Below are 12,263 nucleotides of genomic sequence, written 5' to 3'. Positions count from 1 at the left end.
ACCACCAACGTGGTACACAGCTCAGCCAGAGGCTCTCCCTGTCTACAGAAGGAAATCAAGAGATCTGATGCCTCTGAACATATACACCATTATAAAGCCTGGTCAGAAGCACCAGTTTTCTTCTGGAGCTTTGGGGAAGTGGCACCATCCCTCTAGGAATCACAAGACTTAACTCCCAGTGTCAGCCAACACCAAGTGACTGAGTGGGTGTTTCAAGGGAAGGGGTGGGAACCTCTGATGAACAGCATTATTATTTTTTTAGACATGATTTAATATGCAAGGATGGCTATACCTTTAAAATGTTTGTTTCTTCCTCTTTGGTGAACTTGGATTACAAGCAAATGCCATAACCTTTGGGTCAGTTTTCTTGGAATTTGCCTTCATATCATCACTGGAAGTGTTTACAAGAAATAGACAGGATGGAATGGCAGTGTGTGAGGTATCCTTGGGGAAACATCAGGGAGTGGCAGTGCATTAAGTTTGGTTTAACACAGCTAGCTGCATCAGGCAAACAGAGATTGGGAAACTAAGCCCAAATGAGAAAGCCTTGAGGAAAGAGGAGAGTGTAAAAGGTGACCTGTAACAGACACAGGGACAAAGCTGAAGCTCAGCTGCCAGGGTGGGAACATGGAGAAACAACCACTGGCAGCACTCGGTGTCTAAGGAACAGCCACAGCCTCACCATAGACACACAGTGAAAACAGAAGGCAATCCTTTTCCTTGAGCTCTTCCCTGGCACCAGGGAAACCTGCAGATGCTTTGGGAGTCTGGTAACTTCTGTGGTCTCTACCTTACACTGCATCTTCCATTAGCCAACAGCATGTGCACGGACAGCGTGGATTTCCACTTAAGCCACAGCAATTTGTTTCTGACCCTTTGTCTGCATGGAAAGGAGGGTGCTGAAGATGATGCCAATAAGACAGTACAAGAGCATTTTACATCTCCAAACATTCTTACATGTAAAGCCTTTTCCCCAAAATTATGTTTCCCCTTAAGCTATTGGTTTCATCATTCTGTATATAATATATGTTCCTTTAATTTCTACACACACCACACTGGGCTCTAACTTAATGGGATATGGGACTGAATTGTTACCATCTATTAAAAAAAAAAAACAACCAACTAAAAAAAGCACCAACATCCGTCTATAAAAACAGTATCATTTTCCCTTTTACTCCCAAATGCTAAACTTAACCCAGGCTTGGAGGTTTTATCTTTCCAGTGGCAATACCTATGAATCTAGGCTAGCCTTCCTCCACGGGCTGGGAGAGAAAGGAGAAGTTACGTCCAGTAGCAAAGAGGATTACAAAAATATACACATTTTTGGGAGAAGAGGAAGGCAGAACCTAGAGCCTGGACTCTGCTCAGGACAGTGGCATTGTAGTGTCCTCTCCAAAATGCTTTCACTACCAGTGCTGGTGGCTCCTCTTCTTTGTTTCCTTATACATAATCCTTCCCTGTGGAGGAGGCATTTTTTGGGTAGCCTCGGGTGGGGGGATATGAAGTTTCTCTCCGTGGACAGGAGCAGCAGAGGAAGGATCCCCCCAGTATGGCCAGAGATGAAGCTGCCCAGCCAATAAAGAGAGCTGATCCAAACTCAAATCTGGAGAAGAAAGAAGGGAGAAAGTGAGAATCACTGTAATCCAGAGGTATTACTTGCAGTTATACATTCACATGTAGCAGGAGGAAGCAGAAACTAGGATGGATGTGGCTTCCTCCAAGGCAACAGCTTGGAGCAGTCAGGCTTTGTTGACCCTTAAAGCTCAGAGCTGGGTTTCTCCAGTATTTTGGGTCACCCCCAACAGCTGCAGGGCCAAGCTCTGTGCAAACCAGCCCTTGAGCACACAGTGGGGCAAAAATCACAGAAGTCCCAGCTGTGAGATCTCTGGCAGTGATGTTACCTTAAAGCCAAGACCTAAGAGCCACATGGATAATGAGATCCAGTCACAGCTCCTTCTGCACAGCCTGAAGCCAGCCGAGCTAGTTCAGAAAATTCCTTTCTTTGTTTTGAGTGACTGCTACCCCAAACCTAAGCCCTGTGACTACTTGTCATGCTAAACTATAGTGTGTTACACCAAAAGGGTCAGTACCTGGTGTTGACAGGGGTGAAAGGATCATAAAAGGCCCGAGCCACTCTGTTGCCATACCACGAGGTGGCCACCAGTGCTGCCAGACCTGCAAAGAACATAACATCATGGCTTAAGAAAAAACTATCAGCAAAAATATCACTGCAAAAATAAGAATGCAGTAGAATCAGAATCTGGAGTAAAGCTGAGCTTCTGCTACCCTGGAAGTTCTGAGCTGTTCCATTTAGTGCTGGTTGGGACAGAAGTTAGAATAGAATAGATTTGAGGCTTCCCACAGTTACACTGCAGCAAAGGCAGGACTGCTCTGCTGACAGCCTTTTCTCACTGAAGCAGGGCCAAACTCAGCTCTGCCAACAGATATGGAGAGCATGAAGCTCATATGGAGATTGTAATGCGGGTGCCAAGGTGCCTCAGGTAGTCTGAGCCAAAGTCCTCTAAGGAGTTCCCAGACCAAAATCCTCTTGGAGCAACACATCAAGCCCTCCCACATCCTGCACAGGATATATGCCACCTAGGGAACAGCACATTCAACACTCAACACATCTGTATGTTACCAACCTGAAATGATGAAGATCACCCCACCGAAGACAGCCATCCTCATTTTCTTCACCTGGTCATCTTCCATGCACTTCATGCATTTCATGCCTGTTACAGCAACAAACATTCCAACAAGCCCCAGGAGTATTGAAGCCACCATCAAAGCCCTTGTGGCCTGCAGACTGCCTGGAAGACAATAGGATTTGAGTTACCCACAAAGTCAACTCAAGATACAAATCAAAATTCAAATTACTGGGCTCAACAATCTTCTATCTAAATACTCCTGCTCCCTAATACACAGGATACAGCCAAGCAAGACATTCCTTCTCAGCTTTAGTCTCAAGGCTGCCATGCATCAGGATCAGAGGACTCTGCCTCTTCTAAAATGCATGGCAAACAAGGGCATGCAACTGGCCTTTTGCAGGAAATGACCTGGGAATTGCCCCCAGACATCTTTTGTTCCTTGATCATTTGAATCCCAATTGGAAGGACATATCTGTTTATCAAAAGAAGTATTCAGATTTAGGCTCTACCTTGACAAAGTACTTAAGCACATGTTTTAATATGAATAGTGACATACATATGAATAGTGCTACAGCAGACAGAGAGGCCCATTTACTGCTCAACACTTCCAAACCTGTCTTTTATACAAATAACTCAGTGCTGATTCAGATGTTTTTGTGCTACATTCTCAGTTTGAGTCTCAGAGGGTACAAAAACACAATGGCAAAAGAAATAGGACTTTCCCAGCTGATTGAAAAATACCTTGTTTTCTTTTTTACATAAAATATTTAGCTTAACTGACTCAAAGACACTTAAATGCTTTAAGAGCTTCTTGTGCTTTTGAAGAGTTGGAACATGGGGTGATGCCTCTCATAGTGAGTTCTCAGCAGACAGACTTGATGTACCTCGGGATTTGGTTTTCATATGGAGTCATCTGAAGGCATGAAGACACACTAATCCTATGAATGTGAGCTACTGAACTTAGATTTTCTTGATACCAAAGAAAAGTAGTAATGTAAATCAAGTCATTACTAAAAAAAAAACCCTCAGGTGACAAAACACCTGACTAGCAGTGAAATAAGAGCCTGAGCTTCATTGTCTGGCAAATCAGGTTTGTTTGAACAGAATGAATTTTCATACACAGCCCTGTAAAGCCCTGAGAACAAACAGGGCTAGTTAATAAAATGAATAAGCTCCAAGGAGCATGCTGTTACCAAGGCACAGGTGTCCCCTGACACACAATCTCAGATCTGAAGCTCACCCCTCAAAACACCCTGACTGCATCCTGGTAGAGCTCTGCAAAGCATTTCAGGCTTGGGCTGCAAGATTTAAGCCTTCAACAGAGCACCTGCACACTCAGTCAGGGCTGGCATGGTGAGCCCCTCTGAGTCCCTGCCCCAACAATGGGCTCTGTGGCCCAACCTGAAACTCAGAGCTCAGAGCTGGCCAGGAGGAGAGCAAAGCCACACAGCCATCCTCCTCTGCAGCTTCTTTACTACACTTTGTCCCACAGAGCTGCTGGTGCAGGAAAACTCCTGTGACCCATACCAGCACCAGGCTCCAATTCTGCTCTAAAACAGATCTGGATCTGCCCCTGCACACACAAGCTTATTGTTCTGTCAACACATTATGAAACCAGTTACAAACAACACAACAAAAAGACCATCGGAGCAACAGGAAGGAACACACTTTCATAAGATGAGTGTTGGCTTTCTTGGGAAAAATTCCTCAATCAGCTTGGCTAACATCACCTCTCACTTCCTTCAAAGGGGAAGGTGACACACCTCTGCACCACCCATGTGTTAATCAAAGCCCATCTGCTGCATGTACAGAAACTCATTAACAAAGCCAGTTGTCACTTCAGCATAAATCACCACTGCACTATCCAAACTCGTTTTTAATTGATTTATCTCCAGTGTCAGAGATTACACTCCAAAAGTAATTTCTACCTTACAAAAGCGATGCCAGTGTTCCAAAAGGTTTCAGCTGCCAGACAACCAATTCAGCTGCCATACAGTTAAGGCTAAATTGCGCCCTACAGCAGAAGCTCTGGAGAGGCCCACGGCTGAGGACCAGTTTGTACTAGGCATGGGAAACCCTATGTTCTGCAGAGGTACCAAACCTGTTTTATCAAGACTACAGGAAGTTTGGCTCTGTCTTGCTGCAGAAGAAATTACTTTATGGGAGAGGGTTTTGAAAGAGTTCTTTCATGAAGCTCAAAATAGGCAATGCTATCTCTAAAAACTAGAAAAACAGCTATAAGGGTGGAAAAAAACATTTCTCCTTCACACACAGTGCCAAGGGACAAACACAGGAAAATGCTGGAAAAGGTTTCTATGACCTCTAAAAACCCAACTATGAAACACACCAAAATCTCAATATGTGTAAGTATTAACTGGATGCATGCCACAACAGCTTTGCAGAAGCAGCTGAACAAAATACAGCATTGTGAGCATTCCCCAGGGCTGCCCACTCTCAGCAGACACTGCTGGGACAACTCCTGGTGCCCTCACCCCCTCCTCATGCATGGCTCACAAAGGGACAGAAACATGGAGGAAACTTGCAGTGGGACAGCAGAACAGGTTCTGCCCGTGCAGAACATTCTGTTCCTTTGTCCCAAGAAGCTGAAATGTGACATGGCTGTGTTAGCCAACCACACTCGACCTGCCCTGTGCTCCCAGCACAGCCTGGGAGGCAGGGCTTTTGTCCTCCGACCACTTTTGCAATGTGTGCAGTGCACTGGCCACAGTTAATCATCATACAAGCTACCAGTTAGTAACTACACATTAACAGGCACGCTGTCAATGGAAGCTGCACATCCAGGGACTGGGAAAGCTACTTTAATAATAGTTCTGCTGTTCACACAAGCCTTTCCAGATGCTTTAAAAATCGAAAATTATACAAGTACAATATTGTCTCAACCTGCTAAACAGGACAGGCTGCTGACAGCAAGTACAAGTAATCCACAGCAATTTAACTTTACAACTTCTACATATTAGAGGGAAAACAGGATTTCCCCCACACTCCTTGCTGCTGCAACTGTCTCACCAACAGGAACAGAAAAACTCAGTCAGCCCTGGGAGCCCTTGGGGAAAAAACAGTCCTACACAAGGTGAGACAAAGTGGCCTGGCACTAAACAAGAGCTGTCAGATGGCAACAGTATTTTGTCAATACAAACCAGTATTCACTCTGAAGCCAAGCCTTTTGATTGCTGGTTAGCAATGAGAGACATGGTCTGAAAACCCTGCAGCAACAAAGCAGCAAGAACTGAAAAACAGAAGCTTAAAATGCCTGATGACAATTAATAACAAATGTGCATTCTACAGGGCATAAAAAACCTCAAAGTCCACAAACATGAAGCTGCAGCTCACACCTGTTTTACAGAATAAACCCCACATCTTTTAAAAAAATACTAACAAACTATTCAGAATTATTGTTAGTGGTTTTGGACACAAACAACCTTATTCAGTTTATCTGAGGCCTAAGTAATATGCTTTCCTTCCCACAACTATCATTAACTGAGACAGGAGTAATTGCTCGTAACTGCTTAGTTATATAAAAAATACTTCAGTACTTCACCTGCAGATGTTTGAAGGTTTTCTCTATCATCCCATTTCCTTATTCAATCTGTTTATGTCACTTCATATTACAGAAAAGCTGTTGGGAAAGTGCCATGGGATTTTTGTAATGCCTGTTTGTAAGGCAAAATTGCTGTAATGGCTTTGTGTGCAGATTATTCTCTGATATGGATGCTCATCAACTGCCTTAATTTAAAATAAGGACTTTTCCTTCCCTTCCCATGGGCCCTCATCCAACTAACTGATGACAAAATACAGGTGAAACAGATGCTGTGCAGTTCCCTCTAATCCTTATGAAGGAAGTTCCCCAGGAGTTTCAAGCACCCCTGCAGAACAGGAAGCATGTTCCACTTCCTGAACATGCTTCCGAGAATGTCCACCTCCGAGAGAAGCCAGCAGCCATCCCACCGGGGTTTCATGAAAGCTGCATTCCCTGGAAGGAGGGAGAGCTGAGATCCTGCAGGTCTGCCCTGCCAGCATGTGAAAGTCACTTTTGTGCAGGAGACAAGGGACTGAAGATCTGAGCAAGCTCCAGAGGTGGCCAGCAAACATCTCTCTCACACTCTGGAGTTGTTCTCAAAAGCTGCTAATGGCTTGGAGGCATTCAGCCCCCCTACCAGACCCTGCAAAGGCCCACCTTGCATACTCAGCAGCAGACTCCAGTCTGGACACTTTCAAAGCACCCCCCTACAAGTCTGAAAGACCATACCAAAGTATCCAGGCAGGACAGGGACTCTGGGCCCTGGGTTTTTTTTTTTACAAAATGGGAAGGTTAGGAACTCCCTACTGCATGTCCAGTACACAAGAGGCAAGTTCAGTACCTACTGTTACCTACTGGCCTTGTACTCTGCATATCTGAAAGCAAGTAAGGTTCGATGCCCTCCTATCCCCACTGACAAATAGAGATTGGTAGTAAGACAAGCATGATCCCACCACTTCCAGATTCCTGGGCAGAGGAGACCTGGGCAGCCTGTTTTCCCACAAAGCCTGGAAATTCCCTCACCAAGAGATTTAGTAACACATAGTAACACCAGCTACTGAAAGCTGCTTAGAAGCTGCCTGTAGAGCAATAAAGCCAGTGTATTGCGACAGACTCCATCCATCCCTTGCTGCAGACACCAGGGCCCTGCACAGGAACAGCCTCGGTGGCATTCCAAATAACCCTCTACCTTCTCAAAGCCGGCACAAGAGACTGTTTTATCACTCAATCGCAATTTTTCATCAGGAAGGAACAAGGATTGAGAAACACAGTAGCAAATTAACCCTTAACCCACATGAAAGCACAGATACCAGCAGGTTCTACCTGCTTAATCAAGATCTAAAGATGGAGAATTGGACACATGTCCCTCATGCTTTGTCCCTCCCTGGGCTACCACCAGATCTGAGCAGCAGTAACCTGAGCATGAACCGTTCCTTCCCCCCACCCATTGGAACAGGCTCAGCCAGGGTGGCAAAGGTGTAGGAGGGAAGATTTCACATTTCAGCCATGTTGCTTGACCCAGAGGGCATTCAAAACCTTGTTTATTTTCTGGGCTAGGGCACAAAAGCTCATTGTGGATGTACTAGGTTTGGTGATGAAGTGATAGATGAGTCTCAGCTTGTCTCAAACACAGAACCTCTCCCAGCAAAATCAAACAGGTCGATGAGTATCTTCAGCTAAAACAGCCTAGACAGGATCCAGAACAACATCTGTCCTGAACAGGAGAATGTGGTTAGGTGGGGCTGGAACCTTTCAGAGACAGCTACCAGGAGCCCTACTCCCTCCTGTCTGAGACCATCCCCCTGAGACCCCGAGGAGCACAAAGCCAGGCTAAGCTCCATGGACCATGCTGGAGGGCCACAAGAACAATGCTGAGGCTGTGCAACAAAGCCTCGTTGCAAGGGTGGCATTTGTTGCCTCTATGTCTGCGTGTGGCCACGCACTGCTTTTCACGTAAGCCAGCAAAACGCAGCCTTTCTGTTGCCTGAATAGGAGCAGTGACATAAGCCCTCAGCTGAACGCAGCTGCGGGACAAGTGCCAGCACGGGTGCACTCCAGCAGTGTGCCCACACGGGAAGCTGCAGGCCCCTCGCTTGGCTAATGGTGCTCATCAGCTTGTGCCAACCCCATCTCTGCCTCGCAGCCAAACACTGACACATCCAGAGGAACGGCAACAGCTACCAGATGTTCCAAAACTTGCTGGCAAAGCCTTCCAGCATTCCCACAAACACGAGTTACTGCAGGTGCAAGAAGGTTCAGTCCTTTCTACGGGGACACAGTAATTACAGATCTGAGCCTCTCCCATCAGTGCATGCGGCTCTGCCATGTGGCTCAGAGCACTTGGGGCAGATGAAGCCCTGGCAGGAAAGCTGGCCAGGCAGAAGTTCTGCCCACACAGCTGTGCCACCTTCACCAGGACACAAATGAATGCAGTAAGGGAGCTCTCCACTGCACCTGTCCCGGGGTGTGGCTGTTGATTGCGTATAAATGGTTTGGGGGGGTTTGGTTTTTTTTGGCACCTCCACCCAAACCAGAACTGCTGGTGCCGATCCAGGCCTATGTGACTGAAAGACCCTGAAGGGACACCAGGAGGGAAAACGAAAGATAAGGTGTACATCCCCAGGCATGATCTGCCTAAAAGCGGGAAAGGCACAGCCTAAGAAGCTGAGGGAGCACAGAAATTAGGAGCCCTTTTGCCAGCCCTCACTGAGGATAACACACCTTATGATCCCCCTGTTATTTGAGAATTGTCAGGCACACCGTCCTGCAGAGCTCGGCGAGAACATAAAAGGTCGCCACAAGCTCAGCCTTGGTCCCTGTCACTCCCTCCCCCTGGAAGAGTAGAGCCCGCATTGTTGGCCGGACAAAGGTGAGGGGAGCAGCTGGTTTCGGTGCTCAGCCATGAATGGCCAGGTCAGGAGGGCCTGGGGCAGGTTTTGGGGAGCCTGTTCAAGGCGGGCTCCAGTTACTGCACAATGGGCTGCGCACAGCCCCCGAGGCAAGGTTACCTTTCGCAAGCCATCCAGGGGGTGGATGGAGATTCCTCAGCCACTGCTGGCATCTTCGCCCCCCACCCCCAGTGAGAGATAAGAGGATTGAAGCTGAGCTGACACATAATGAGCACCCCGAGCAGTCCAGACTGCTCGCCCAGCCCTGCCCCGATCAGCACGGCCCCGCACCCTGCCAGTGCCGAGTGGGTGCGAAGCGCTCCCGATGGGCGCGACTCGCACCTCCTGCGGGGCTTTGGGGCAGGGAACAGCTGGACAGATGTGGGCTGGCCGCGAAGGTGGCTCCGGCTCCACCGCGTGACATACGGGAAGGGCTGGCGGCAATCGGGACTCGGGGACACTCCCCGCCGACATCGGTTTACGTGAAACTGCCTGCTCACTCTTTTGGGAAAGAGAAGGTGACCAAGGTGGCAATTATTATTTTATTAATTAGGGAGGGATGAGGGTGTTCCAGGACTTGCGATGAGACAAGGGATATTGAGAAAGTAGTACATTTGTTTTAACCCCTTTCGGTCTCAGCCTAAGTTATCTGCCCCGGCGCTCTAGAAACAGCCCTCTCTGAGGCTCCAGCTCGGCTTGAGCACCCGAATGACCCCCAGCCAGACAGGCTGGGGACCCCCCCCCCCGTGCCACCCCCGGCCAGCCAGGCTGCAGCTCCTGCCTGCACGACATGGCTTCACCGTCCCAGGACAAGATAAGAGACACAAAGATTGTCTTGGCATACTGGCCTGCCTAAAAACTCCAGCAGTGCTACCTGGGCAGGAGGCCAGCTCACCTGCCAGCCCTCAGCTTAAAAGCCCCGCGGGAGCAGCAGCGATTTTCCCAGAGAACAAAAGACCGAAACAGCCAAAGGAAAACAGGACCTGTGCTACAAGAGCCCACTCTGGCCACGCTGCTGCCGCTCAGCCGTGCCCAGCGAAGGCAGCCCAGTCCCTGGGCTGGACCTCTACAGCCAAAAGCTCTTGTTCGCAAACACGGCGCTTTCCGGAACGCACGTACAGAATCTCACCCTTCCTCCCTCCGGGGCATTTCTGGGGGGACGAGCAGGGGGATGCGGGGCAGCTCCCGCTCCTGCCCGAGCACTGCCCCTGGAGCGTCCCCGCTCCTCTCCCGGGGAGCCCCAAGAGACGCATCCCACCCCCGACAGGATGAGGAGTCGTGAAAGAGATGGGGGACCCCGAGCCCTGCACCTTCAACCCTGAAAGGACAGGCTGAGTAAATTCAACGGGACAGAGACCGTGAGACCCGACAGCAGCGGCATCCCCAACGCGACAGGCACCCGGGCGGGGGCGAGGGGACGACGGCGGAGATGGGATTTGGACGTGCAATAGGACTGGCAAACCCAGTCCAAAAAGTTCACCTTGAACTTTAACGCGACCGACACCGGGTAATGACCCTGCGGGACTGGTCCCCTCCGCCTCGACCGAAACCAGAGGCGCTGGGCGGAGGGGACAGCCCCGACGGGACGGACACCTCGACACCCTCACCATCTTCCCAGCCCCAACTTACCTTCCAGCTTGAGCAGCGAATCGTACACCTTGCACTGGATCTGCCCCGTGCTCTGCATGGCGCACGACATCCACAGCCCCTCGTAGAGCGCCTGGGCCGTGACGATGTTGTCCCCCGCGTAGGATGCCATCTTCCACTGGGGCATGGCGGTGCTGATGATGATGCCGATCCAGCCGAGGAAGGCCATGACGAAGCCCAGGAGCTGCAGCCCTCCGCTGGCCATGTCTGCGGGCTGAGGGGACGGACAGACGGAGGGCGCGCGCCGCTCTGCCCCGCGCGCTGCGCTGCTGCTCTGCCGCTCGCGCGCCGCCCCGCGCGCCTCTTGAACCCGCGCCCAGCGCGCCCCCTGCCGGCCGCGCCCCGGCCCCGCCCCGCGGGGGCCGCGCAGCCCCGGGCGCGGCCGGGAATGACCGTCCCTCAGGGGAGTGACCCACCCTTAGGGCCCGTGACCCCCCTGCACTGCACTGCACCGCTCCGCACCGCGCAGCCCCGGGCTAGGCCGGGAGTGACCCTCCCTCAGGGGAGTGACCCTCCCTCAGGGCCCGTGACCCCCCCCTGCACCCTCCCTACGGAGGAATGACCCCTTCTGTCCCCCACGGGGGGCTGTGTTGGCACCCCTGAATGTTCTGGCACCTCGAAAGGGTGCCCTGGTGGTGCCCTGGTCTGTCCCCTCCTCGAGCTGGGGGTGCTGAGAGCACGAACCCCTCCTTGCCTTCCTTGGGGTTGGCAGCCCACTGCTGTCTTTCACCTGCTGGAGCTGTAAACCTGGCGCTCCGGGTCTCCCTCTGTCCCTCCCGGAGCCAGCACAGCGGGCAATGGGGACAGGCCTGTGCCACTTCCACCTGTGCTGGGTGTGTGACCCCCGTCCCAGACCCGCTCAGTGCCACCGGGCAAGGCAGGGGACATTTCCCCCTGCAGATTCACTGCCTGGCTCCTGGACATGCAGCACGCGTGGGATAACCAGCCACAGAGGAGGCAGTAGAGCAGCCATGGGAATTATGAGCACTCTGATTTTGAAGGGCTTTCAGAGAGGCAGCTGTGCAAATACTCATCATTCACGAACAAATCCAAACTTTTGAACCTACCATTTTAATAAGGACAGTACACCTCTGCATTACTGGGAGAAATTTCTCTTCAGTGATTTGCTAAGGTTTATTGAACCAGGGGATTACAGACCAGGAAGGAGTGTCCTCTGTCTTGGGTGTGTGTTTGTCCAGTTACTCTAGTTTCCCTTTCTCCTGCACGAATATTTGAATATTGACGCATCATAGCAGGCAAAGTGAGGAAATGATGTCTCCTTCAGAGGGCACAGCATGGGCTGGGTGGTGCTGCCCGCCCTCACCACAGGCTGGACCGAGGGGTCCTTCAGCCTGGACCTGCTGTAATCCCAAACTCTGAGATAAGCAGGTGATAATTCCTGATAAAGGTCCTGCTGGAGGTAGGGATGGGGTTGCATTGTTTTGACACCATGTTTTGCTGCATTCTGATGACTTAGGAGATTTTGCTGGAGCTGCTTCCTGAGATTTGCAAACAGACAAACAAACAGACTCATGATTACCT

The 12,263-nt window shown here is 50.2% G+C and overlaps 1 protein-coding gene across 1 annotated transcript; it reads right to left on the bottom strand.

Annotated features, from left to right (window-relative positions):
• Positions 1–268: 268 nt before the first annotated feature.
• CLDN1 (claudin 1) lies at positions 269–11,045 on the bottom strand. Its single transcript, XM_064721388.1, has 4 exons — positions 10,704–11,045; positions 2,646–2,810; positions 2,091–2,175; positions 269–1,603 (listed from the first exon to the last, which is right to left on the bottom strand). Exons 1-4 carry the CDS (start codon positions 10,924–10,926, stop codon positions 1,441–1,443), a joined length of 636 nt encoding a protein of 211 aa, XP_064577458.1. The 5' UTR covers positions 10,927–11,045; the 3' UTR covers positions 269–1,440.
• Between the last annotated feature and the right edge of the window lie 1,218 nt (positions 11,046–12,263).

The sequence above is a fragment of the Zonotrichia leucophrys genome, chromosome 9 (genome assembly GCF_028769735.1).
Source record: "Zonotrichia leucophrys gambelii isolate GWCS_2022_RI chromosome 9, RI_Zleu_2.0, whole genome shotgun sequence".
NCBI classification, from domain to species: Eukaryota; Metazoa; Chordata; class Aves; order Passeriformes; family Passerellidae; genus Zonotrichia; species Zonotrichia leucophrys.
The sequence above is the reverse complement of the archived record's forward strand: the minus strand, read 5'-3'. Positions and strand labels throughout refer to the sequence as shown.

Coding starts and splice junctions, on each gene's coding strand:
- CLDN1 (XM_064721388.1), bottom strand. CDS start 10,926: ATGGCCAGCGGAGGGCTGCAGCTCCTGGGCTTCGTCATGGCCTTCCTC. Junction 2,811..10,703: donor TTCGCTGCTCAAGCTGGAAG/GTAAGTTGGGGC, acceptor ATTGTCTTCCAG/GCAGTCTGCAGGCCACAAGG. Junction 2,176..2,645: donor GGTGATCTTCATCATTTCAG/GTTGGTAACATA, acceptor TGTTCTTTGCAG/GTCTGGCAGCACTGGTGGCC.